At 41.0% G+C, this 27,546-nt stretch overlaps 1 protein-coding gene across 5 annotated transcripts in view; it reads right to left on the bottom strand.

Moving 5' to 3' along the window:
- The window catches only part of IKZF2 (IKAROS family zinc finger 2), a 273,519-nt gene that overhangs the window by 24,687 nt on the left and 221,286 nt on the right, over nt 1-27,546 (bottom strand). For all 5 annotated transcript variants that reach the window (XM_033944155.1, XM_033944157.1, XM_033944154.1 and 2 more), the window contains exon 6: nt 6,210-6,347. In XM_033944155.1, the coding sequence (XP_033800046.1) occupies nt 6,210-6,347 (138 nt within the window). The remainder of the gene's footprint in view (nt 1-6,209; nt 6,348-27,546) is intronic.

The raw sequence follows: 27,546 nt of genomic DNA, 5'->3' as shown, positions 1-27,546 counted from the left end.
GTCCTACAATCTAACCAGCCAATTGGGACGCTCATTAAAAAAAAAAAAAAAAACCTGAGGCAGGCCGCCTATACTGTAGGCATTTTTACAAGCCTAGGGAGATGCAAAGGGCCACTTAAGCTCGTCCAAGGCTAGACGTAGGCATGGTTTTGCCCAGAAGTGGCCTTAGCTCAGGCGGCCCCAGGCATCTCCCTAGGGCCACGATAGGCGCCTGAAATATTGTGGCCCACTTAAGAACTCATTGGACCCCTGAGGAAGATGTGTAAATCAAAACACGGACCGTGTCAGGTTCCTGTTCCTTCATCATACAAATAGGCCACATTTCAACAACGTTAATTGACTGAAATAAAGACCTGTCATCAAGTGCATCGTTTCTGCACTACAAAGATCGCCTCAGAAAACTGGGATTATTCACCCTTGAGAAGAGAAGACTGAGAGGGGATCTGATAGAGACTTTTAAATTGCTAAAAGGAATCGACAAAATGGAGCAAGCTCACTCACTAGCAGGGGGAAAGGATGGTGAGCAAGAAACAGCGTTATTCACATTGGCAAATGTAACCCAGACTCGGACCAGAGGTCATGGCCTGAAGCTGAGAGGGGACACGGCCAGGACAAACGTCAGAAAATTCTGCTTCACACAGCGAGTGGTGAATGCCTGGAACTCTCTCCCGAAAGAGCTGGAGGAGGAAACCACCATTCTAGGATTTAAGGGAAAATTGGACGCACATCTTTTTGCAGGAGACACACCTTTTTGCAGGAGACATTGAGGGATACGAGTGACTAATGTATTCGCCAGGGTACGCCTGGCTGAGCCTCCGCGTGTGCAGATCACCGGACAGGATGGACCCCAGGTCTGATCCGGTGCAGGCATTTCTTATGTTCTTATTATTTGACTCTTAATGCAGTTCTGTTGAACTTCTTTTCTGTGCTGCCTGAAATGTAGGCCAGCAAAATGCTAGTCTACATTTCAAATATATGCGGCCGCTGAGCTGATCGTGGCAAGGAAATCTTCTTGCCGTGATCAGTTTAGCAGCCGCATTAGGGAACCTGTCCCCCGCCCACACCCTCCTGCTAGAACCCTTGAAGCCCTCCAGCCCCACCAAATGTCTGTGGCAGGAGGAGTGCCCACTCCATCATGCTGTTGGCCTCATCATCCCCCAAACCCCACCAAACACTCCCCGACTCCATCCCGATACTCCCTGACTCCACCCCTGACACCCCAAGATCCCCCTGACACTCCCCGACTCCACCCTGACACCCCCAAGATCTCCCCTGACACTCCCAGACACCCCTGAAGATCCCCCTGACACTCCAAACCCTTCCAAATGCCCCCCATACATTTATCTGAAGGCCAGCAAGAGGGATGCTCACTTCCTCCTGCCAGCAGGTCCGCTACTACATAATGGCGGGCCTTCCCCTTCCTGGTACATTCTGGGATGCATCAGAGAAGGGCATAAGACCCTGATTGGCTCAGAAGCTTACGGCCCCTCCCCAATCGATTGGCCAGATACCTAAAACCCTTCCCATGAAAGTTTATGTGCTGTTTATTTTTCTAACATTGATGTTCGTGCCATACCTAACCAGCGCATAAACATCCATTTCACCATGTATTTTAGGAGTGGATTTATGTCAACAGATCCTGTTCTAAAATACTAGTGGAACTTGTGATATCCCAGCCAGGACTTACTACTACTAGTAGTTATCATTTCTATAGCGCTACTAGACCTATACAGCACTGTATATCAAAATACAGAGAGAGAGAGAGAGTCCCTGCTCAAAAGAGCTTACAATCTAGTCAAGATAGACAAACTGGACAAGAAAGTGCATCCTTACACAGTGCTCAGGTGGGAGAATTACAGAGGGAGTGATAAGACAGATACTGAAATTGAAAACATTCACTATTACTCTCTCAAATTTGAAGCCATAAAGTCAATTAATTCCAATGTCAATTTTAAAGAAGCGTTATCTGTAAAGAAATCAGCACATTCACAGGAGTTAAACTGTACAATCCTAATAGGGGTTCACTGTTTCACTGGCATTCAGAAGCTGTTTTATGGGAGGGAAAAGTATTCAGAATCACTATTAGTGATTATTATGATCATTATTAGTATTGCTAAATTTGCTAATTTCTTTAATTTCTGTTAGCATTTATCATCTACTTTTTCATTCTGGTCTGGTAGATGGTAGTATAGTCGTACCAGTAGTCCCTACATGGAATTTCTATCCAAAGGAATTTCACATTACTGTTTCCTGTTGAATTTTTATTCTTAGACTCAAATTCCTTTAACATATAGCACTCTCCCTCTCCAATTTTATCCACCCTATCATAACAATATAATTTGAATCCTGGTAATAAATATAGTGGCCCAGGTCCCTCTACCAAGTCTCAAAGATGCCTATTACATCTACCTCGTCATTTACAGGCCAATTCTCAAAATCAAACACTAGGGTTAGGCAAATAGTACCGGACTGGCACTGACAATGTACACAGAATGGTCAAAGGCTGTAGTATAGGAAACAATGTGCACACCAAAGATTAGTGCAAATTATTATTTTAAATGTAAGCAAACAGATATAAATGAGGTTATTAGCTATTCCCTACCAATGCTCAGAGAAACTGTGCACATAAAATCCTACCCTACTGCTAGAAACCTACTGCCAATTTGGACATACTTTCTAAAATGATGCTCTTTGCCAGTGGTCTTTAATGCAAGGCCCATGAGCCAATGGTGACCCACAGAGACCTTCTGGGTGGCCCATGTACCTATCCAGAGTTCCCCTGCCCCCCCAGCAAGATCCGGTAATTGCTCACCATTCTTGTTCCCAGCAGCGCTGCTCCTACTCTTCAGGGCCGCCGGCAGTGTAAGTGAAGTAAACACGCTGCCTTTGGTGGCCTGGAAGTTTTCTCTCTGCTACTGCCAGTGACCTAAAGAGTAAGAACAGTGCTGCTGGGAACAAGAACAGTGAGCAAGCACCAGATCTCACTGTGTGTGTGTTGTTGGTGGTGGGATTACACTACCTTCATTTCAAGTGCACCCTCCTACCAATCCCTCAGGAAATCTATTAAAACCTATCTCTTTGATAAATTTCTCTGAACCCTCCCCACCTTGCTTACCACTGAAATTACCTGCTGTACCTCTGACATATTTCCGTCTATTCCTAACCTCTCTTGGCTCACCAAATTAATTTGAAATTTGTTACCAATGTACTTGACAATACTTTTTGTAACATCACTGTATATGTACAGTCTCTTCCTCTGTAAACCGCTCTGAACTGCTTGTGGTATTGCAGTATACAAAAATAAAGTTATTATTATTATCCTCGGCATAAACATACATTGAGCCTGCTAATGGCCTCTAAGTGGGATAAGCTCCATGCGACGCAGACCATTCTTGAACCCTACAAATATGCAATGGGTGGTGATCGATATATCCCATGCTCGGTGATACTGATGATGATACTGCTATGATGATGTCCAACGATGAGCCTGGTTTGCTTCAAAGAAGCATTTAGTACTGATCTAAGAGGCTGACAACTAAACTGGTCCTGGTTGAACACCAGCTGCATTGGACCCCTGCTTCAAACTCCTCATGTGCATTGGAGCAGTGAAGCAATGTCTGAATGGAGTTGCAGAGTCTAGTGTCATGTGAAGAAACAAATGCTAACGCCATTTTAGAGAACCACTAAGAAAGAAGGATTGCTTATTTATCAGATTCCAACAATGATATATTACTGGCAACATGTAGTAACAAGGCTGTTGACCGTTACACTGCCGAACCTCAGATAGATAAAAAATTATGCCTACTTCAGTGCTGGAAGAAACATGAAGCATCACATACGGTCATTGCTAGACTGGCTATGAAATACACGTAGAAACATCAGCTACAACAGTTCCTTGTGAATGCTTATTCTCATTATCAGGACACAGGATGATTTAGTATGTGATAAATGCTAAGACATCCAAAGGAATATAATGGACGTCTTAGCATTTAACGCACGGTAAATCGGTTAGTGCCCCTTGATGAATTCCTCCCTTAGTCAATATAAACCATGTAGCTCTTTCGCCAGGCAATGCTGAAAAATGCATGTACCTCAGCAGTTGGCTGAAACACTAAGATAATATATATTAATACAATACATATGCTGAATGTGTTTTAGTTATTCTTCTTATGATTAAGAAAAACAACATTATGGCTTCCTATAGTTTTAATCATGCAATTGATCACAAAATTAGACATTTTTACCACACAATTAATCACAATTAAAATTTTAATTGAAATGCAGCCTTACTTTATACGTATTCTGTGCTTAGGGAGAGGATTTTGGTAGAGATTTTGATTTCATAGTCACTTGCTCTTGGGATCACACTCAACCCTTGACTTTGAGCCAATCAGGGTCATAGGTCCCTCCCACTGCATCCCAAGATGCATTGGGAGGGGAAGGCCTGTCATTCTGAGCACTTGGCCCTATAGGCAGGAGGCAGTGGTCCTCCCTACTGCTGATTTGTCAGTGGAAGGTATGGGGTGTAGGGGGGATGTTGAGGGGGGGGGGTCTGGGGATGTCGAGGGGTCCAGAGATATTAGGGGAGGTCGGGAAATGTTAGGGGGGTTCCAGAGATGTTGGGGTAATGTCAGGAGGGGTGTAGGGGATTGGTGGGTGTGAGGGAGTGAGAGACAATTTTTTTCTCCCTGCTGATTCAGCTGATCCTGGCAGGGGAATCCATGATCAGGTGAGCTGGCTGTACTGCACCAAAATCGACTCAGCTGATGAGGATTCCCCTGCTGTGATCAGCTGATGGAAAGCCTACTGTTTTCCCCCCTCTTTGGGTAGAGGGAAGGGGTCATGACCACTGGGGGAATAAGGGAATCATGTCTTAAACCCTCCGGTTGTCTTCTTGGCAGATTGGACACCTTTGTGGAACCTAAACGCAACTAAAACAAGTCTAACTCCCTGCATCTAAGTTCTGCCTAGGATAGTCCTGGGAAGGCTTTGGTTATCCCTGCAGGACATCCTGGTCTAAGCCTTCCCGATGCCCATCCATAACACACCTCCCAACACGCCCCTTTGAGCTCTGGACATTCAGCAGCTTAGAACATCTAGAAAGTTGGTTTTAATTAATGTCACTTGGACTTCCTGGCTATTAGGACGTCCAATTGCCGATTTAGGTGGACTTTTGGACATTTCAAAGTTTTGATTATGAGCTCCTTAGGCACCCTTCTATTTAGGAGGCACTAAGGGAACCCATGTTAACGGCATAAGTGACAAAGCATGGTATGAACCTTGCGCTAACTGCAGTTCATTATTCTTACTCACGCTCCACCCATACTCCACCCCCAAATTCCTACCCTGAACACAAAATGCATGTAACATGTGAATTAGTATGCACAAACTGCTAAACCATCAGTTAGTGTGCTCTTATGGTAGAAATTAATACACACTAATTCATGCATTATCTGTTTACCTTATATACTCGAATACAAACCAAACTGAAAATAAACCAAGGTAACCTTTTCTTCCTCCAAAAATGGGGGAAAAAGGATGACTTGAATATTAACCAAGGTCAGACATTTGGGTCATCATGGTGAACCAATCTAAAAAGACTAGGGGCTCCTTTTACTAAAGTGCACTAGCGTTTTTAGCACACGCTACAAAGCCGCGTGCGCTAGCCCCACGCTACACGGAAAATACTAACACCAGCTCTATGGAGGCATTAAGGAGCCCTGGAAGTCCTTGCCATATGTTTTCAAATATTCACCTTTACCTTCCGTCCCCTCTCCCAATGACTGATGCAGCTGGTGTCCATCCCCTACTATCTCCTCCCAATGACTGGTGCTGTTGTCCTTTGTCTTCCCCCCCCCCAAAAAAAAAAAAAATGGCTGATGCAGCTGCTGTCCTTCCCTTCTCCCATGACTGAAGCTACTGTTATCCTTTCCCCTCCTCTACCAATGACTGATGCTGCTGTCTTTTCCCTCCCCCATGACCGGAGCTTCTGTTCTCCACCCCCCTCCTCTGATGAACAGCTCTAGTAACCTCCCCCCCTTCCTTTCTGATGACCATCTGTAAAAAAAAAAAATTATAGAGCATTCTAGTCAGTCAATACCTGAAATACTGTATGAAAAGTACAGAGTGTCTGTAGAAAAGAAAAAAAAGGAAAGAAATTTGACAGTTTCTGGAAAATCGTGGAGATTCCAGTTGTCACCTGCACTTACCATGGTGAGTCATGGTCTGCCCGGAAGTTTCCATACTGACATTCTGCAGATAGTTATGACAGCGTTCCTTGTGCTCCTCCAGTGAACTTCGTTGCTTGTAGCTCCGTCCACAGTAGTTGCACTTGTGAGGTTTACCCACTGTGGAAGAAATAGAAACAGAGTTATTTCATGAATCACTTATAGTCAACAATCATAGCATCCTTTTTGTTAACAGCAACAATTGAGGTGGGTGAGAATGAAATAGAGTTTTAAGGGATTTTTCAACCCAAAATATTTCTCACACACCTAATCCTAATCCTTTTCTGTCTCTCAGACACTAATGATGTGTTCACTCTCTGAAAAAAATATGGGGTGAAATGACAATCTCAACCATGGAGAGGGTGACTCGTTCATAAAAACAGCTGAGGATGCTGCACCAATGGAAATCCATATTGAGGCTATCACTGTCTCATCGCCTTGTGGTGGGAAGGTTGCTGTCAAAATTTATCCGTAACGTCATCATCTGACTTTGTAAAGTGGAGCCCTGTTGTCCTCAGTTCAAGTGTTAACAAGGGGAACAGCAGTTCTATTATGACAAGGAGATTTCCTTTCATTCCATAAAAAAGGTTATTTTAACAATAAAAAAAATCAAGCTAATAAAATGAGAAATCATAATGTAAATTGCTCTGTGTGCAGTATAAGAACACAGAATAGTACTCATGAACTTTCAAAAAAGCAAAACAAAATCCCCCCCTCCAAATCAAAGAAACAAAATAGGAAAGGCATAATAATTTTTTTAAAATCCGAGTGAGAGCAATTGCTTGCAAGACAGCAATGTATTAATTAGTAGTATAGCTAGAACAACATTATTGGGGGTCAATGGTGACCATGAGTGGGCACTAAGCACCCCACTTCTCTTCCTCCCCTTTATTCTTCACTTCTTCCCCCCTTCCCAAATTAAAACTGCCTTAGCTAGCAGGGTTCCCCAAGCCCCACCGGCTGCAGAAATCCAGAGGCCACCTGGAAAACGTAAAACACAGTTGTCAGTGGCTCAAAATGTTACCGCTGATGACTGTGCTTTAGGTGTTCCAGAAAGGCTCTAGATTTCTACAGCTGGTGGGACTTGGGGATATTTGCCAGCTACAGAAAGAGTGTCTGGGTGCCAGCCCAAACCCACCCATGGCTATGTCTCTCAGACTAATGCATACATTATTTTTAAAATAGTGGAGGTCTTAATAATGATTAGATGGCACTGACACATGTAAAAAGCTACAGGTATACATGGCATATTCCTCAGCCCTTTAGCCACACTCTTCTAATCACATAGTAACAAAGCCTTTTCAATGCAGAGGACATCCTTTTGGTCTTCCCTACTTCACCTATTAATATTGTTCTTAATCTACAGCTCTGTTTGAAATTACTTTTGCAATGGCAACTTATAAACTGGTCCTTAATTTGGACAAAACAGTGGCTTGTTGGGTAACAGGTTCACTTCCACAGTTCTCTCTGATTGCAGTTCTGTTAGATCTCCCTATCAGCTCAATGTCCTCCTTTTGCTATTTAGACATGATTTTAAATTCTAATCTTAATTTCCAGGCTCAGATTTCTGCTTTAGTTAGATTAGGATTTTCAACATTGTGCATACTTCGATCCCCTTCTCTGCCTTTCATACCTTAATCCAAGCATTTTCAATATCATGACTTGATTATTGTAATTCCACATATGCTGGTATTCCTATATATAGACTTTCCACAATATTTATTTATTCAATTTTCTGTACCGCTCTCCCAGGGGAGCTCAGAATGGTTTACAATGCATTTATTCAGGTACTCAAGCAGTTTTCCCTCCCTGTCCCGGCAGGCTCACAATCTATCTAACGTATTTGGGGCAATGGGGGGATTAAGTGACTTGCCCAGGGCCACAAGGAGCAGCGTGGGTTTGAACCCACAACCTCGGGGTGCTGAGGCTGTAGCTTTAACCACTGTGCCACACTCTCCCCACAATATAGCAGAAAGACATAAGAACATAAACAGTGCCTCCGCTGGGCCAGACCAGAAGTCCATCGTGCCCAGCAGTCCGTACACGCGGTGGCCCAACAGGTCCAGGACCAGAACTGTAATCCTCTATCTATGCCCCTCTATCCCCTTTTCCAGCAGGAAATTTTCCAATCCTTTCTTGAACCCCAGTACCGTATGCTGCCCTATTACGTCCTCTGGAAGCGCATTCCAGGTGTCCATCACACGTTGGGTGAAGAAGAACTTCCTAGCATTTGTTTTGAATCTGTCCCCTTTCAACTTTTCCGAATGCCTTCTTGTTCTTTTATTTTTCGAAAGTTTGAAGAATCTGTCCCTCTCCACTCTCTCTATGCCTTTCATGATCTTGTAAGTCTCTATCATATCCCCTCTAAGTCTCCTCTTCTCCAGGGAAAAGAGTTCCAGTTTTTCCAATCTCTTAGCGTATGAAAGGTTTTCCATCTCTTTTATCAGATGTGTCGCTCTCCTCTGAACCCTCTCGAGTAACGCAATATCTTTCTTAAGGTACAGCGACCTTTGCTGCACTAAAAATATGATAATTTAACACCTTTATTTACCAAATTATCACCCCCCTTTATCAAGCTGCGCTAGAGGTTTTTAGCGCAGGCCAGCGAGGTAACTGCCCCAATGCTCATAGGAATTCCATGAGCGTCGGAGCATTTACCATGCTGGCTCGTGCTGAAAACCTCTAGCGCAGCTTGATAAAATGGGCCCTATGCTGGTTACCTATTATCATGTTTTCTTTAAAATATTTTGTCTAACAGAGCTTACTATGTTCACCAATCTTTATATCTTTCTACACTGACTATACCATATACCCCCAATAGCGTCTTAGGATCTTTAGTTGCCCACTGCTTGGTTTCACCTGGTCCAAAACTTGTACACTATGAAACCACAAGACATCTTTCATATGTAGCTGTGGTATATTCATGTAGAGCGGTGTTCTTCAATGCAAGGCCCAGGGGCCAGTGGTGGCCCTTGGAGACCTCTAGGGTGGCTCTTATCAACTACAATGTGCTTCTCTATGCAAGCTCCTCATGGAAAGGGGAAATTGGATGAGGAGGAAAAGCTGCATGCTTGAAGGACAAGGCAAAAACAGAATGCATTTGGAGATGCCCATCTCTTTGAGGATATCCCCAATGAAATGTTTGAAGGTAGACTGGTGGGGATGAATGTCACTGACACGCACTGCTTAGTAGTGTCTCGTCCTCATATGGGATGATATTTGGTGGCTCTCTTCAGATCATTTGGATTCATAGTGGCCCTGACTAAAAAATTAGTGAAGACCACTGGTGTAGAGTAATCACACCCAAGATTTTGAAAGGCCATAAAACCTAGTTCTTTAATTTGGCCTTTGGTGGTGGCTAGTCAGTTGGATGGACTGGCTATGTCTACCTATGTGCACATGATGTTATTTGTTTCTTAGTATGTGAGAGGTTATTTTTTCTTTTCTTTTTTTTTTTGGCATCCCTTTCCTGTGTGTGGTTATTTTTGAGGGGGGGGGGGGCAGTGGGATTAGATATTTGTAAACCACCTTGATCTGTTTGTCGGAATAGGCAGTATAATAAGTCCACAATAAACATAAACATGCAAGAAGTGATTTTAGAAAAGCAATCACTCATACATGTAGGAAGAAGGCATGGACTAGGCAGACTTTGAAAAAAATGACTTGTACTTTATGTTTTATAAGGGGCACATATTAAAAAAAAAATCCCCATTGGAATTTACACTGCTTGTGGATCACATGAGTGTGATCCTTTTCAAGGAGTTGGTGAAGGGAAGTTGTGTTTCTTTGTGACCTTAAGAAAACCCATCAAAATGTCAAAATTTTGAGGTGTAGAATGCAGTTCCTTCATTGGCTACTCTTGCATGCATGGTATAATGAAATTCAGCATTTACATGTGTTAGTACCACCAGTTATTTATTTATGTATTGGGATTTATTAACTGCCTTTATGAAGAGAGTTAAATATTAATACTCCATATCTTTTTTCTTTTTTTGGTAAAATGGCTGCTCCCACTGGATATGCCAGCAAGTACACATGCATTTCTACACATCCTCATACGTATTTTCCAAAAGTGCTCAACATTCAGCAAGCTTTTTGCAAAATACCTGGGAAATTCTGAATGCCCTGACTTGTACATCCATTTCTGATATAAACATCCTACCCAAAATAGAACTTAATGTGTGTCATTCTGCTTCTGGGATTTATATGCAAATAAGACTGGTAGAAAAACATGCAAAATTTTGCAAATAGGAAATTTCAGAAAAAGTTAACTGTATGGAAGCAGAATTTGCTTGTTTTTTTCTTTTCTTCAAAATATCTGAACTTCAAAACTATTTTTGCACTTAGTACTACTAAATGCAAATACTTAGGGCTCTTTTTACTAAGCCGTGCTAGTGATTTCTGCATGGCAAATGCGATGAAGCTCACAGAAATTAAAATAAACTTTGTTGCATTGGGAATCGCTGGCATGGCTCTCTAAAAGAAGTCCTCAGTGAGCTAATCTGCATTGCAACAGATCTTAATCTATAAAATACAATTTGAATTAAATTTCATATAAAGAAATCTATATGTGAAATTGTATTCGGTGTCAATGTGAAAAATTTAATCAATGGTGCTTTCTATGCTAAAAGATCACCTGTAGTACTTTGAAGAGCAGTGTGATTCATAAATTCAATAATATAAATCAATAAAATAATGCAAGTCATTGTGCGTAACGCATTATTTTGCATTTTAGAATGTAACACCCTATTTACACCATTCTTTCCCCCGTGTCACCCCTGTAGGCTTTTTTATTGCCGGCTGTGGTGGTATTAGCTCCGACGCTCATAGAATTCCTATGAGTATCGGAGCTAATACTGCCATAGTTGGTGATAAAAAAGCCTAATGCGGCTTAGTAAAAGGAGGGGGGGGAGGGTTGTTTGTTAGTACATTGTCAATATTACATATTAAAAAGGTATTCACTACATACAAAATAACACCTAGGATATTTTAGATTGAAAAGCATGAAAAGTTAAAATGAAGTTATGAACAAAATTAGGCACTGTACATCTGCAAAATTTGGTGTTAATCTGGATGGGGAATCAACCATATTTCCTGAAAATTTATAAAAGGCACTCTCATGCAGCCCAGAAAACAGGAAAGATTAGCTAGGAATACGACACTTGACACTAACCCCTTAATTATAAGAAATAGCTAAGAAGAAAAAATAAAAAATTTAAATTGAATAAGGTTGGGCAGACTGGATGGACCATTCGGGTCTTTATCTGCTGTCATCTACTATGTTACTATGTTACTATCAAACTTTTAGGGCTCCTTTTACTAAGCCGCGTTAGGGCTTTAATGTCCGGAATAACGCGCGCTACATTGCCGCGCATGCTAGACCTTAACGCCAGCATTGAGCTGGCGTTAGTTCTAGAAGCATAGCACGCAGTGTAGCGCGCGCCATTTTCCTGCGTGTGCTAAAAACGCTAGCGCACCTTATTAAAAGGAGCCCTTAATTTTCAGTTTTACCTTCGAAAAAGTATATGGCGTTATATTTTTCATGCTATACACCTTTGGGAAGTGTATCAGCACAGTTGAGGATGCTATACTGAAGAATGAAATTCATACAGTAACCCTTTTGCTAACCTATATATTAAAGGAAGCCATCGGAGAGCAACTGGAAAACATTTATTATACTCTACCACACACAAATTCTTAATTTTTGGATGCAGTCAATTTATAAAGGCAATGCAGATCGGATCTTTATCACCAAGCACAGAAATCAATATTGAAAAAGATACATTCGACCAGGCAGCAAGCTTTCAAGCTTAAAAAAAATCTTGAAGCATGAACTTACACTTATTTTTATTTTCTAATGTTTGCAGAGTTTAACGTATCCACTGATGAGAAAATTTTGCATTCACTTTTCTTCATAAAGAAGAAAGCCTTTTTCGGGACATGAAGCTGGCAATCTATTATCATAGTTAACTGACAGAAATGTGAAACTGCCTCTATTCTATGACCTTGTAATCCTGTGATTTATCTTTGCAAGGGTCTTTGTACTTGGACATTTTTATACCATGTAAGCAAGACTCATTTTCATGGTTCTACATTCAAACGAAAAGAAGTCACAATTATGCCTACTAGCTATTCCCAGGTCAGAGATCTTTTATATTATACACCTTAATTAATTGAGCCTTACATGCTTGAAAGTTCCACCAATTTAATGAAATGGCTTTTCAGCTCTCATGTTTGCCTAGTCCTGAGAAAATTTGGTAACCTTTCAGTACACATGCCATGTTTTCCCAATTCCCCCTGGAGGGAAATGCTCAACAGACAGCCAACTGTGTTGTAAAAATCCGTGTCTCCAACTATGCAAGGTACACCCGCGTGGATGTAAGGAATTGGCAGAATCCATGAAACATGAAGAGTTGGCATCAGATGCATGTAAAGTGCTTCCCTTTCACAGCGTATAATTACGAAACCACAAAGACTGAATCCAAGCATCATTAACTCAAGTACTTAACACTGCTTTTAATTTTTTTTCTTTTACCAAAAAATTCCAAACACGGGGCTCCTTTTACTAAGCTGCGTTAGGGCATTAACGCACGGAATAACGCGTGCTAAAATGCCGCAAGCGCTAGACGCTAACGCCAGCATTGAGCTGGCGTTAGTTCTAACCAGGTAGCGCAGGCTTAGCGCACGCTAAAATGCTGCATGCGCTAAAAACGCTAGCGCAGCTTAGTAAAAGGAGCCCATGGTCTTCTAATGATTAGCTTTATTAGAAGAGATACAATACAGAAGGAGATCAATATTCAAAAAAAATGGCAAACACATAAAGCAAAACACATTGGTTTGCTTGGATTTAGTTCATGCATTTCTCAATAGCAGCTCAAGGTGCGCTATCTTCAAGTATACTAAGGGTGAAAGTTATCAATGTGGGCTACTGTTAAACTGGATTGCATAAAATGGGACATTATGCTAAAATAACCCAACTTTTTGGTAAAATAGCATCATGAACTGGGTAGAGACTGCATAAGGGTCATGTGGTATGCTGTGAAGAATTGAGGGAGGTAACATGATGTGCACAGGGGGGAGATGACCTGAGAGAATGGGAAAGGAACTTGTATACCACGTTTTTGTTGCTTTGGCATTTCAAAGCTGACATTTAAAGTGGTGGGCACTAGAGGATTAAGTGACCTGCCCAGGGTCACACAGAGCAGCACCAGGATTTGATCTCATAACCACTGGGTGCAGAGCCACAGCCCTTTCTCCCAGTGAGCCACAGAGATGAGTTGAAGTAGAAGAGAGTGCTCAGGTGCAATATGATGGAGAGAGGCAGTGTGAAGGTGGAGGACAGTGTACATATATGTTTGTGTGTAGGTAGGGGGAGAAGTGATCTATGAGTACAACCGGATTTCAGGATTTCATGTATTTTCATTTGGCAATTTACAGAGCCCAATAGGAAGTCAATTCAGAGCTCCCAGTCAACTCAGTGAATTACTGAAATTAAATTGTTGAAAGCTAGAAGTCCTAATAAACGGGATCCAAATTTGGGTTCCCAAAAAATGAGCTCCGAGAGCTATTCCATAAATAGTGATCCAAGTTGGGTGCCTTTCATAGAATAGCGCTGCGATCCATGCTCAACTTTAGGTGCAAGGGTTTACACCAGCTGAGACCTAGTATAAATCCTTGCACATAAATTAGGCCCCTAAATTCTATAATAATGAAGGACAATCCAAGATGGCGATTGAGGCAGAAGTGCAACGCTGAGCTCCGCACAAGAGTTTGTCTTGGCCCTCTCCTCATTGCAAAATTACATTAGCATCGGCTTGGCAATCTCTCCTGCCGTATACTACTTTTTATATTTCCCCCTTAAGTTTTTTCAGCATTGTGCAGTGGGACCGCGTCTGTACTTTGGACGTGATGGGAAAGAGAAAGGGAACTCAGCGGCCAGGACCTCCAGTGGCCGCAAGCTCCAGACAGCTGATCCAGACAACGCTGGACGTCGGAACGAAGCATCAGCCAGCGAGGACTCCTCAGACTTTTGGAGGAATGCCGAGTGAAACGGCCTTAGTGGAGATTGGGCTTCGCTGAGCCCGATCCAGAGGCAGGCACCTCTCCAGCCTGGGAATTGGATAGCTGCCCCAGAGGAGGTGAAACAGCTAACCCATGGAAGAACAACACTGTTATGCCCCAGAGGAATGATGGAGGTAGTGGAGACAGAGAGTTTAACCCCCATTGAAGCCTGACCAATGGTGCCTGAGGTAGAAATTGGTGAGACCTTTTCCATTCCATGTGAACAGTTTGGAGAGATAAGTAAGCCTGAGAATGTCATTATGGACAATCTATGGAAGGCTATTACCACTATGGACTCCAACCTTAGGAAAGCCGTATCTATAGTTTGTTCGGACTGTGCCCTTATTAGCACCCAGGTGGAAGTGCAAGGAATTACCATAAATGAACAAAGTGAGATTATTAAAAAGCATGAAGAGCAAATATCCCAAATAAAATCTTTGGAGTCAGAAATGATTAAAGAAAGATCCTTTATTCAGAAGAAACTAGAATTTATGGAGAACAAAGAAGAAATAAACTGATGTTGTTAAATTTTCCAAAATCTCCTGTAATTTCTCCTTTGGAAATGATGCGGAAATATCTAAAAGAGATATTGTTAATAACTGAGGAAAGCTTACCACCTATAACCATAGTCCAAAGTATTTCAGTGGGTTTGAAGAAATCATCTGCTTCTACCCCAAAAGGAGAACCGAAAAAAACAAGAAAATAAATTAGATCTTTTTTGGAGAGCTCTTTAGAAATAATCACTGAAAGATCTACTCTTATAATGACATTTGGCTTGGAGTTTGATAGAGACGTAAGGCCTCTTCTATCAAACTGCGCTAGCAGTTTTTAGCGCAGAGAGCCACGCTGAATGGCCCGTGCTGCTCCTGACGCTCATAGGAACTCTATGAGCGTCAGGAACAGCACGGGCCATTCAGCATGGCTTACCACGCTACAAACTGCTAGCACAGTTTGATAGAAGAGGCCCTTAATCTTCCGTACTTATTTCCGGCACTTGAATGATACTTTTCTGGGTTCAACAGTGAGAATGTTTTCAGATATTTCTAAAGAGACACACACACAAAAAAAGATTTCCTTTGTTCCAGACCAAGGATAATAACCCTTGGTGCATCTTTTTTGTTGAAATTTCTGGCTAAATGTTGTGTCTCTATTGATGGGAAGAACTTTCTGTTTTTTGAACCAAAACAATTATCAGAATTTATGACAGCTAGAGAAGGGGGAGGGGTGATTATTGGTTCAATATCTCCTTCCGTAGTTTAACAATATCTGTTCTTGGATCAGGGTTCAGAAGAGAGCGACACGCTTGATAAAAGGTATGGAAAACCTTTCATACGCTGAAAGATTGGGGAATCTGTGGCTCTTTTCCCTGGAAAAGCGGAGACTTAGAGGGTATATGATAGAGACTTACAAGATCATGAAGGGCATAGAGAAAGTGGAGAGGGACAGATTCGTCAAACTTTTGAAAATTACAAGAACGAGAGGGCATTCGGAAAAATTAAAAGGGGACAGATTCAGAACCAATGCTAGGAAGTTCTTCTTCACCCAACGTGTGGTGGACACCTGGAATGCACTTCCAGAGAGTGTGATAGGACAGAGTACGGTTTTTGGGGTTCAAGAAGGGATTGGATGATTTCCTGAAGGAAAAGGGAATAGAAGGGTATAGATAGAGGATTACTATACAGGTCCTGGATCTGATGGGCCACCGCATGAGCAGACTGCTGGGCATGATGGATCTCTTGTCTGACCCAGCAGAGGCATTACTTATGTTCTTAGATATTGTGGACTAAATAATATTGTTGTTTTTCTTCTTTTCTTAAGTCTGAATTTAATCAATGTGATTTTAAGATGATAATTTCTAATCCTTATGCAAGTTTTATTATTTGTTTATAATACTTAAAATTTGAATAAAGATAAAGTAAAAAAAAAAAATTATATAATAATGCATGCATCTTTAATGAACACCCCTGACCTACACCAATGCTCCTTCCATCTTCAAGCCCTCTTTTCAGCTGGGTGCTTATTTATACATGCATCTTTATAATAGTGCTTAGCAAAATGCATGCATAAATCCAAATTGCTGCTAATTGTTGCTAGTTGGCTCATTATTAAATTGTGCAAGCAAATTAGGAACACATCCAAATCTGTGTGCACAATTTTTGAGTGCCATATTTAGAATCTGGGGGTTAATGTACTTCTGGGGAAAATCTGTACCAAAATCTGAGTAAGAACTTTTCAGTTTAGACGTTTAATTATGATATAAACTGATGCTCTGAAGAAGAACGTCGACGATGACTTGAAGAACGTCGATGCGAAGCAGAGCGACATTTGGAAGCGGACTCAGAAGCTGTACTCTGTGACCTATGAGAACAATGCTCAGGCTGGGTTGGTACTGATGAAGTCAGTGTTGACACTGTCATGGAGATTAGTTTGAACATATTACCAAACACTCTGCACAGAAAGTCATCGGAAACCCTGTACCAATATCTGAGACTGAGCGGGTATCAATGGTACTGCAGGGTGTCTGGGGGTAGGAGACCTCAAGGAGGATGCATGTCCCATAAGAGACACCACCTGCATAGACGAAGAGTGTTGATGCTGAGCCTTGGCCTGCATCGAGGGACTTGATTCTGATGAGGTTGGCGATGCTGGTTGGGAAGTAGAAGACTTCTTAGCAGGCTTCCCGGACAAAATGAGGTCTGACATCGATGCTGAAGATGATGCAGGAACCAGTGATACTGATAACAAGGATTTATCCGGCATACTGAGACTAAACAGTTTCTCCTGCTGAAGTCACCGGGTCTTAAGTGAACATTTTTGAAGAGTAGAACAACGAATCCAGGATTCCACCCATTATTCAGGCCCCAAATATTCGATACACCAGTTATGCGGGTCAGTGATTCAAACATGCTGCTGATACCGATAGCACTTCTTGAATCCTGTCAATGGCTTCGACATGGACAGAAAAACTTGATCGGCTAAATTAAACTCAATTTTGTTTAACAAAAGAAAACTCACCGATCACAACGATAATCAGGGAGGGAAGAAAAAAATTTCCCTCAAAGAGGGAAAAGGGGGAAGAAAAAAATTAAAGAAAAAAAGTCTTTTTTTTTTTTAGTCACAAAGATTGAAGAAACAAATCAATTAAAGTTGACAAACGAAAGCGCTGAGGGAAGGCAACGCAGCTTCTAGAAACACAACTTCTTCGCTCCACGGAAAATGAAAAACTAAGGTACCACGAGCCCTCAGGCAGGAAGGCATTTGTGCATGTGCGGTAGTGGGCAATCTTAAAACTTTTGAATTCTTAAAGTGCTGGTGCACTTTTCACTGTCCGTACTGGGCTCTGTGGATGAAGTCACCCACATGTGAGAGAATATGCTGCCTGCTTGTTCTAGGATAACAGCTCATTAGTTCAATGTACAGAAAGCTGTTAATAATAACACTGGTAAAAAGTTTCTAAAAATATATGCTGGTAACTTTCCAAACAAAGCTGCCTCATTGTTCCCAGATTTAAATTGTTGGCATTATTTTTGGTACAGTCATTCATTTTGTTTTACCTATATTGATAAACTGCAGTCCAAATTGAAATGGCCTAATTATTATGGCTACCAAACTAATGTTTATTTTAATTTTAAAAGTTTTCTTGTATAAAGTAATGTTTATCCAACTGAAATAAAATTATGAGTGTGTTGTATCATCTAAAACATGGTTCTGCACTAGAGTCTTCCCAGGCAAAGAGGAACTAACTCCACATGTATACATGGGTGTGTAATCCTCAGTTCACATCAGGAATGCTGTTGGACAAACACTCCCATGATATTGGCTTTTTTGTGTGTGTATGCGTGCATATCATAATCCCTTGTGGATCTTGTTGAATCACTCTGGCAGTTTTTAAACCTAGCTGCAGCACCTACAAAATATTATATTGCCTATAAAAAATTTTTTTGGCAGTGCTCTGATAAGGTTAAAAGGTTGCAAGGAGACAAGGCTGCCAATTTCTATCTAAGGGACAACCAAAATAAATATCAGACATTTCATATATCCAAAGTACACAGGTAACAATGCTACTGCTGAAAACAACAAAGAAAAAATAAGATGGAATTGTTCCATCTAGTCTGCCTAGTTCATATTCTTCCACTTTTGTGAAATAAGTATACAACCTTCATATTCAATCCAGCAGTCTCCTCCCTCCCCTATATCAATCATTTTCCTACTTACTGGTCTTCACCATCTCCACTGGTAGATCATTTTATGCCTTGTCATCTTTTTCTATAATTCTTACAATATCAACCCTTAATCAAATATGATGCTCCATTGGGAATTCCACAAGGATCTGTTCTTTCTGCTCTACTGTTCAATATGTTTATGACACCTTTAAAAATTATTGGCATGTCTGGGAGCCCATTTTAGGATCTACATTGATTATATACAATTCTGTTTTCTTATAGAAAAATACTGTGAAAGATGCCATTGAATTTCTGAAAATTTGTTTGAGAATAATCCATGAAAGTGTGACGCAGTGATTAAAGCGACAGCCTCAGCACCCTGGGGTTGTGGGTTCAAACCCACGCTGCTCCTTGTGACATTGGGCAAGTCACTTAATCCCCCCATTGCCCCAGGTACATTAGCTAGATTGTGAGCCTGCTGGGACAGTCAGGGAAAAATGCTTCAGTACCTGAATAAATTCATGTAAACCGTTCTGAGCTTTCCTGGGAGAATGGTATAGAAAATTGAATTTAAAAAATATATATATAGCTAAGACTCAGGTTCTTGCTTTATCAGGCTTTTTACTCTTCTGACTTCCCAGATCATATCTTACTCGATTCCTGTTGTACGAGAAATTCAATATTTAGGTGTTACACTTGATTCTTCTCTAACTATGCAACTCATTTCTGGAGACTTATATAAATAATCTTCTACAAATTTGCTGTTGGGGGAGGGGGGGGGTCGCCAGCTGCTGCAGTAAAAGCTCTGACACTCATAGGAATTCTATGAGCATCAGAGCTTTTACCACAGGGGCCAACAATAAAATACATTAATGTGGCTTGATAAAAGACGGGTCTAATATTGATCAGATGGTAAAGGGATTATTTATCTTCTAATTTCAGATTGGTTGCTCAAAGTCTCATTATTCCATACTATGATTATTGTAATGCCTTATTTCTAGACCTCTCTGTGCCAGCTTGGAAGGCACTACAGGTTGTAAATTCAACTAAACTTATGTATGAAGTACATGATGATTTTTGTTTGACACAGATACAGAAATGATAATGCAAAAAAATGTATATATATGTCTGAGGATATTCTGTCTTTATAGTTTTTTAGCCTATTTTTATGCTTTCTGTTATGAATGTTTTATTATACATTGTGCAGTCTATAATAATATAAATAAATAAATAAGGGGTCCTTTTATTAAGGCGCGCTATATGCGCCCATAGAATATAATGGGCACCTTAGCATGTGCTAAAACGATTAGCACGCCTTAATAAAAAGGACCCTTAAATAAATAAATAAATTATTTATTTATTTTATCTCCCAATCCTCCTCTTTTTGGGGTAAAAATATGTAGGTGCTGGTCTCACCTCTTATGGATTTTAGTATAACTCACACATCATTTTTGTTGCCTTTCTTTGGACCAACCTTTAGCACTACAGAGAATTTAGTCCCTTAATGGAGAAACGCCTATGCATCCCCCCAGGAAGGTTCCTCCTCTTAGAAACCGCCCACAAACGCTCCTACAGCCACTTCATCCCCCAACTCTGGAACCAACTCCCCCCACAAATCAGACTAAAGAACTCATTAATGATCTACCGGAAAATGGTAAAGACCCTCCTCTTCAACTAAAATTCATCCTCAGTCTATACCTCACCCCCTTAAACTCTCCCTCTACCCTCCCTTCCCCATTCTAATCTTCTACTTAAATTACTGTATAGTCCACTCTTAACTTGTACTTAATTTACTGTATAGTCATTGTATTTAAACTACCATTCTTAAATTGCTGTATAGTCCCTGTACTTAAACTACTGTATAGTCTTGTATGTCCAAGTATTTAAAACTACTGTATAGTCTTTTATGTCCAAATATACTCCAATGTGAATGTTTGCTTGTAGACCGTTCTGAGCTTCTGGGAGGACGGGATAAAAATCTAAATAAATAATTGACTATACTGAAAGATCTGGTGCAAGTGGAGCCCATAATCCTCCTGCAAATCAGCAAATGAGAACATGGCTCAATCTTCCCACACCTGATTGAGAGCAACAAGCCACTGCTGTTCCTAGAAGCAGTATATAAGATCCACACATCCTGGCAAAAAAAAAAAGAGCATTACGTATAGTCATGTGTAAAATATAGGGGTCCTTTTACTAAGCTGCAGTAGTGTTTTTAGCGCGTGCTGAAGATTAGCGCACGCTAACCCCCGTGCTACGCAGAAAAACTAACGCCAGTTCTATGGAAGCATTAGCATCTAGCACGCGTGGCATTTTAGCGTGTGCTAAAACTGCTAGCGCAGCGTAGTAAAAGGAATCCATAATGTTTTTCCAGGAACAATTATTGGCACAATTTATACCATGTCTATAAAGGGAACCCCACTCCCAAAGGGATTATTCTAGTTATTTTTAACAGTTCTGTCTTTGGGAACCAGACCAGCACCCAAAGAGGCACTGAGGGGCATTTTCAATAGGACGTCTAAGTTTGGAGGTTTTGGGAAAGACATCCAGAAATCCAGTAGAGAAAATGTTAATTTTCTAAACTGCAAGACGTTTATCTTTTTTCATGTGGACATCTTTATATCCGAGAATGACCACAAAAGATAGACGTACTAAGAGCCAAAGCATCTAGATAAGTTTGTTCTCTTAGGCTTCCGCGGCTGGCGTCATGATTGTAGCAGTTTTCTGGGTCTTGCCGCATCTGAGTAGAAAGAACCGACGTCTCAGCCAACATGTTGTGGCTTTCTTCAGAGCCCCTCAGCTCTGCTGTTCAGATAAATGAGAGCCATGTGAATCTTTCATACACGCTGGAAAGTACTAATTTTTTTCACATCTTTGGTTGGTGGGAGAGATGTTGATGACCACTGGGGAAGTAAGGGGGTCATGCCTTAATCCCTCCAGCGGTCACCTGGTCAGTTTGGGCACCTTTTTGATCCTTGTTTTTAAAAAAGGTCTAGCCCCAAATGTCTAAATGGTGCCCTTGATGTTTTGTTAAAAGTCTGATTATCTCTGCAGGATGTCTAAGTCCTAAGTCCATCCTAAGCCCACCCAAAACATGCCTCTAACATGCACCCTTAAGATTTAGAAGCACAGGAGACAAAACAAACAGAAAGACATCTGGAAAGTCTGTTTTGTGAATGCCTACTTGGACGTTTTGACTAGTAAGACATCCAAGTGCTGGTTTTATCCTTTGGAAGTCTATCATTTTTGAAAATGAGCCCCACTTTTTCTACCTAAGGTTGTTCCAGATGAACCCAATCTTAGAAGAGTTCGACATCCACTCAGATAATATACGGAGCTGAGCTAGTTGAAAATAAATTTTAAAGTTAGGAACCCCCATACTATCTAGCAGGGGTGGGGAACGAAAGCCGCAATCCAGTTAGGTTTTCAGGATTTCCCCAATGAATATGCATGAGACCTATTTGCATGCACTGCCTCCACAGATCACATGCGTATTCATTGGGTAAATACTGAAACCCCCAACTGGATTGCAGCCTTTGTTCCCCACTCCTGCCATCTAGTAATTTAGGTTGATATAAACAGATTGTCTGACCTTAGGAGGGTGCTTCCTCCAGATATAGGCAAAAGCCCGATTGCAAAGTGAGAAGAAAAAACAATCTGGGAATGAAAGAAAAGGATATAACTTAGGAAGAATCATCATCTTAGGAGCCTGAACCCAACTAAGTAAGTCCCTCTCATCAATCTAAATCTTCAAAACGTTCTTTCAATTTAGTGGGAAAATTAGCGGTGTATAATCCCTCTATAGTACTAGTAAGGTTGACTCCCAAGTAGTAGATTTGGTAATGACTGTACCTCCAAGGGATCTACTGAATATTTAAAATTTCCAATTTATGCATATTAATTTTAAAACCTGAAACGTGGCCATTTTTGAAACTGACTTTCCTGACATTGTTTTGGTCATTTTGTCTCCCGTGCGTCTAAATCTTAAGAGGGCATGTTAGAGGTGTGTTCTGTGTGGGCTTAGGCCTTGGATGTTCTGCCTTGGACGTTCTACAGAGATAATCAAACTTTTAACAAAATGTCCAGGGCAAGACCTGTTTTAAAAATGAATAAGGGTCAAAAATATGCCCAAACTGACCAGATGACCACTGGAAGGATTAAATCATGAGCCCTCTTACTTCCACAGTGGTTAATGACCCCCTCGAATCACCCAAAGATGGGAGACAGTGCATTCCAGCCAATATTACAACTTCAGAAGGCCACGCAGACACAGCTCAGCAAATAAGAACATAAGAATTGTAATACTGAAACAGACCGAAGATCCATCAAGCCTAGTAACCTGTTTCCAACAGTGGCCAATTCAGGTCCCAAGTACCTAGCTAGATCCCAAGTAGTAAAACAGATTTTATGCTGCTTATCTTAGGAATGAGCAGTGGATTTCCACAAGCCATCTCAATAACGGCCTATGGACTTCTTTTTTAGGAAATTATACAAGCCTTTTTAAAATCCCGCTAAACTAGCTGATTTCACCACATTCTTCAGCAACGAATTCCAGAGTTTCATAACATGTTGTGTGAAGAAATATTTTCTCTGGTTTGTTTTAAATCTACTGCTTAGTAGCTTCATCGCATGTCCCCTAGTCCTAGTATTTTTGGAAAGAGTGAACAAGTGATTCACATCTAGCCTTTCCACTCAACTCAGTATTTTATAGACCTCTATCATATCACCTCTGAGCTATCTCTTCTCCAAGCTGAAGAGTCCTAGCCACTTTAGCCTCTCCTCATAGGGAAGTCGTCCCAAACCTTTTATCATTTTCGTTGCCCTTCTCTAAGGGGTACTGTAGTGAATATCACATTAAAAAGTCCCAGGTACATATCTCACTATAACCTGCTTATATTGTATGATGAGCCCTCCAAAACCCACCCAAAATCTACTGTACCTACATAAAGATGGCACCTGCAGGCATAAGGGCTACTGTTGTAGTATACAAGGTGGGTACAATAAGTTTTGGTTGGGTTTTGGAGTGCTCACCATACAATATAAGCAGGTTATAGTGGCATGAGAATTTTTAATATGACTTTAACTGCAGTACCTCCTAGAGTGCCCCTCTGCTCTGCTCAGCTGTCTGTGTGGCCGACCTACACCTAGGCGTACAACAGGTATAACCAAAACCGTAGGCAGGTTGCCTAGTCGGCACTTAGACCTTTTTGACTTAGATGAAGTCAAACCAGTTCTAAGTGCCGATAAAGGGGCCGCTGAGCTGATTGTGGCTCCTGCGATCAGCTCAGCGGCCCCAGCAACCTGCCTACCCCTTCACCGCAAGCATTGCGGCAGGAGAGATGCCTCATCTCCCCTACCGCGATGCCATCACTCCTCTACCCGAACTGCCACGACCTTATGTAAAGGACATAATCTCACCTATCCTCTTTTTTAGGCTTAGCCATATTTTTAAAACATTCTTCATCACCCTCCTGATGTTGTTTTTTTCCCTAAATATACTCTTACTTTCTTCAAAGATTGTAGTTCACCCCTCCTCCCTTTTGTATCGCTAATTACTTGTGTACATACATTGTATGTTTATTTGTATAAATTGTTTTATTTTTGTCTCCTAATTTTAAATTGTCATACGCATTGAAGTATTTGATATTGCGAGCCCAAGGGACTCCAATAAATAAGATGGAGCCACTGCAAAGAAAGTTCCTTCAGGCCAAGCCTCTGAAGACTGACAAATAGAAAAGACTAATGAATTTTATCAAATGCTTTCTCTGCATCGAGGGAGAGCAAAAGCATAGGGGTGGCTATAAGTTCAGACAAGAGATGGCTGAGGCGAGATATGAGCTCTTTGGGGAGGACGGGATATAAATCTAAATAAATAAAGGTCTGTAAAATCCTGAAATGGAGTAGAAAGGGTATGCACAAACTTTGACGGTATACCATTCAAAAGAACTAGAAGATATGCCATGAAATTACTAAGGGCTCCTTTTACGAAGGTGCGCTAGCGTTTTTAGCGCATGCACTGGATTAGCGCATGATATAGCGCACTCTAGCTGAAAAACTACCACCTGCTCAAGAGGAGGCGGTAGCGACTAGCGTGCGTGGCATTTTAGTGTGCGCTATTCCGCGCGTTAAGACCCTAACGTTCCTTCGTAAAAGGAGCCCTAAGTAATACATTTAAAACAAATTGAAGAAAATCTGGAACTTTTTGCCAGAGGATGAAGCATAGTGGGATTTTTAAAAGATTTGGACAAATTCCTGGAAGGAGAATGGAATCTAGCTACTATTTGGTGTCCTAACAAGTACAATCAAACCTTGGTTTGCGAGCATAATTCGTTCCAGAAGCATGCTTGTAATCCAAAGCACTCGTATATCAAAGCACATTTCCCCATAGGAAATAATGGAAACTCAGACAATTCGTTCCACAACCCAAAAACTTTAATATAGTATTATATGTACTCGTATTGCAAGACTTCGCTCGTTTAGAACCATCAGCTCAGTTGTGATGATGTGACGTGTGTATACCGTATGTACTTGTATTGCAAGACCGCACTCACTTGGAACATGAGGATGTTACTGGCCAGACTTTATGGTATATATCCGTCAAACAGGATGGTTGGATAGGCTGGAGTGAGCTTGGATGGCAACTTCAGCATTTGGAACCAAGGACAATACCAGGTGGACTTTACAGTCTATGACCCAGAAATATCAAAGAAGAGAAGTTAATTTAATCATGTATTTTTAATGGATATAACTAATGGGCAGACTGGATGGACCGTTTAGGTCTTTTTATCTGCTGTCATTTACGATGTTACTATGTAACAGTCACTACACTACAGCATCAGAGAGAGAAGAGCCATTGGCTCAGTTGTAATGATGTGACGCGTGTATACTGTATGTACTCGAATTGCAAGACTTTGCTTGTTTAGAAGAGTCACTACACTCCTTCAGCATCAGAGAGAGAAGAACCATTGGCTCAGTTGTGATGTGCATGTACTTGTATTGCAAGACATTGCTTGTATATCAAGTTAAAATTTAATCAAATGTTTTGCTTGTCTTGCAAAACACTTGCAAACCAAGTTACTTGCAATCCAAGGTTTTACTGTACTTAAGTTTCAGATTGGCAGACTTGATGGGCCTTCAGTCTGACCCAGTATAGCAATTCTTATGTTCTCATGTACTAAAATTGTCAGTGCTCTTTGTAATAAAGTACAGGTGAGGTGACAGACTTAAAGATCTAAATTATTCTAATTTCAAAGAACTGCCAAACTCTGTCAGACCAAAGACCCATTATGTCTGGTGTCCTGTTTCCAGAAAATATTTCTTTACAAAAAGGGCGGTGGATGTATAGATCAGTCTCCCAGTAGAGGTGGCAGAGACAAGAAAGGTATCTGAATTAAAGAAAGCATGAGACAAGCACAGAGAATCTCTAAGGGACAGAAAGGGATTATAAAGTTTTGCAGCTGCTATGGATGAGCAGACTGGATAGGTCATATGGTCTTTATCTATCATCAATTCTAAGCCTGTCTTACAATTTATCCGAGTTTAAATATGCTCTTATTTTAGAACAAAATTGAGACAAATGGTAGCACAGTTTTCATCAGCTCCCATTTCCCTGGAATTGTCTTACATTGAACACAGAATACAGATATCTGCTTTTCACCTGACACTGTACTTGATTCCTATGATAGTTGACAGCTATGTCTTTAGCTTCTGCAAGAAGGGCTAGGCTGTGGAAGAGCAGGTTTCTGTGACTCATGCAGAATGATCAACAAAGGTAAAAGGTGGAGGTTTGTGTCAATCTAATAATAAATTCTGCAGGATGAATTACTGCCAATTCCATATGTATATGTTCCATTTTGAAAGTATTGCCCCCCTCAAGTGGCTTGTAATTCAAAATCCCCGGTCTGTTTGGATAATTCCATATGTATGTCAGTGTTAATCCATATATCTGGAGATGTCACCTTAAACTATAGATTGACCCTGCATTTCAAAGTAAAAAGCTACTTAAAATGAGATAACAGAATATAAGGTACCTGAAGAAGACAAAAGTTAAATATCTAAAAGAAAATTAAGAAAGCCAAAATAGAGCCACAGATTACTGTAGATAGGATATCATAACGACATAAGATTTGTCATACTGGGTCAGACAAAAGTTCATCAAGATATGAGAATGGAAAGAGTATAGATAAAAACAAGGGGGCTATAGGGCTAAATCAAGATAACCTGACAGGCTGTGGGCCTGATGGGCCACCGCGGGTGCGGACTGCTGGGTGCGATGGACCTCTGGTCTGACCCAGCGGAGGCAAATTCTTATGTTCTTAACATCCTGTCGCCAACAGTGGCCAAACTGTGTCACTAGCAACTGACAGGAGCCTAAGGAAAAGATTTATTACTTAATCTTCATACCCAGAGATAAGACCTGGCTTTCTCAAACATATATGGTTAATAATTTTTATGGACTTTTCCTCCAGAAATTTGTTAAGTCTTTTTGAAGCCTGCCTATGCTAGTTGCTTTGGCCACATCTTTTGACAACAAATACCAAAGCTTAACTGTATACTGAGTAAATATTACCTTAGAACAGTGTCTCTCAAACTTTTTTAGCTCCAGCACACTAAACGGAGCAAATATTTTCCGTGGCACACTAAAGGGACAAATGTTTTTTTGCAGCACATTATAACTGAAATTCTAAAATTGTAAATCAGCAAAAAGTTAAATTTGAGAGCAATTTATTTAAAGTTCTTTAAGCTAGGTATGGGTAATTGGAACATAAGAACATATGAAGTTGCCCCCGCTGAGTCAGACCAGAGGTCCAGCTTGCTCAGCGGTCCGCTCCCGCCGCGGCCCATCAGGCCTAGTGCCTGAACAGTGATCCCTGATTAATTTTGTAATTTACCTCTAATCCCATCCCTATAATCTACCTCTACTCTTATCTGTACCCCTCAATCCCTTTGTCTTCCAAGTACCTATCCAAAGCTTCTTTGAACTCCTGTAGCGTGCTCCTGTTTATCACATCCTCCGGTAGCGCGTTCCATGTATCCACCACCCTCTCTGTGAAAAAGAACTTCCTGGCGTTTGTTCTAAACCTCTCCCCTTTCAA

This window comes from Geotrypetes seraphini, chromosome 5 (genome assembly GCF_902459505.1).
Source record: "Geotrypetes seraphini chromosome 5, aGeoSer1.1, whole genome shotgun sequence".
Lineage (NCBI taxonomy): Eukaryota > Metazoa > Chordata > Amphibia > Gymnophiona > Dermophiidae > Geotrypetes > Geotrypetes seraphini.
The sequence above is the reverse complement of the archived record's forward strand: the minus strand, read 5'-3'. Positions and strand labels throughout refer to the sequence as shown.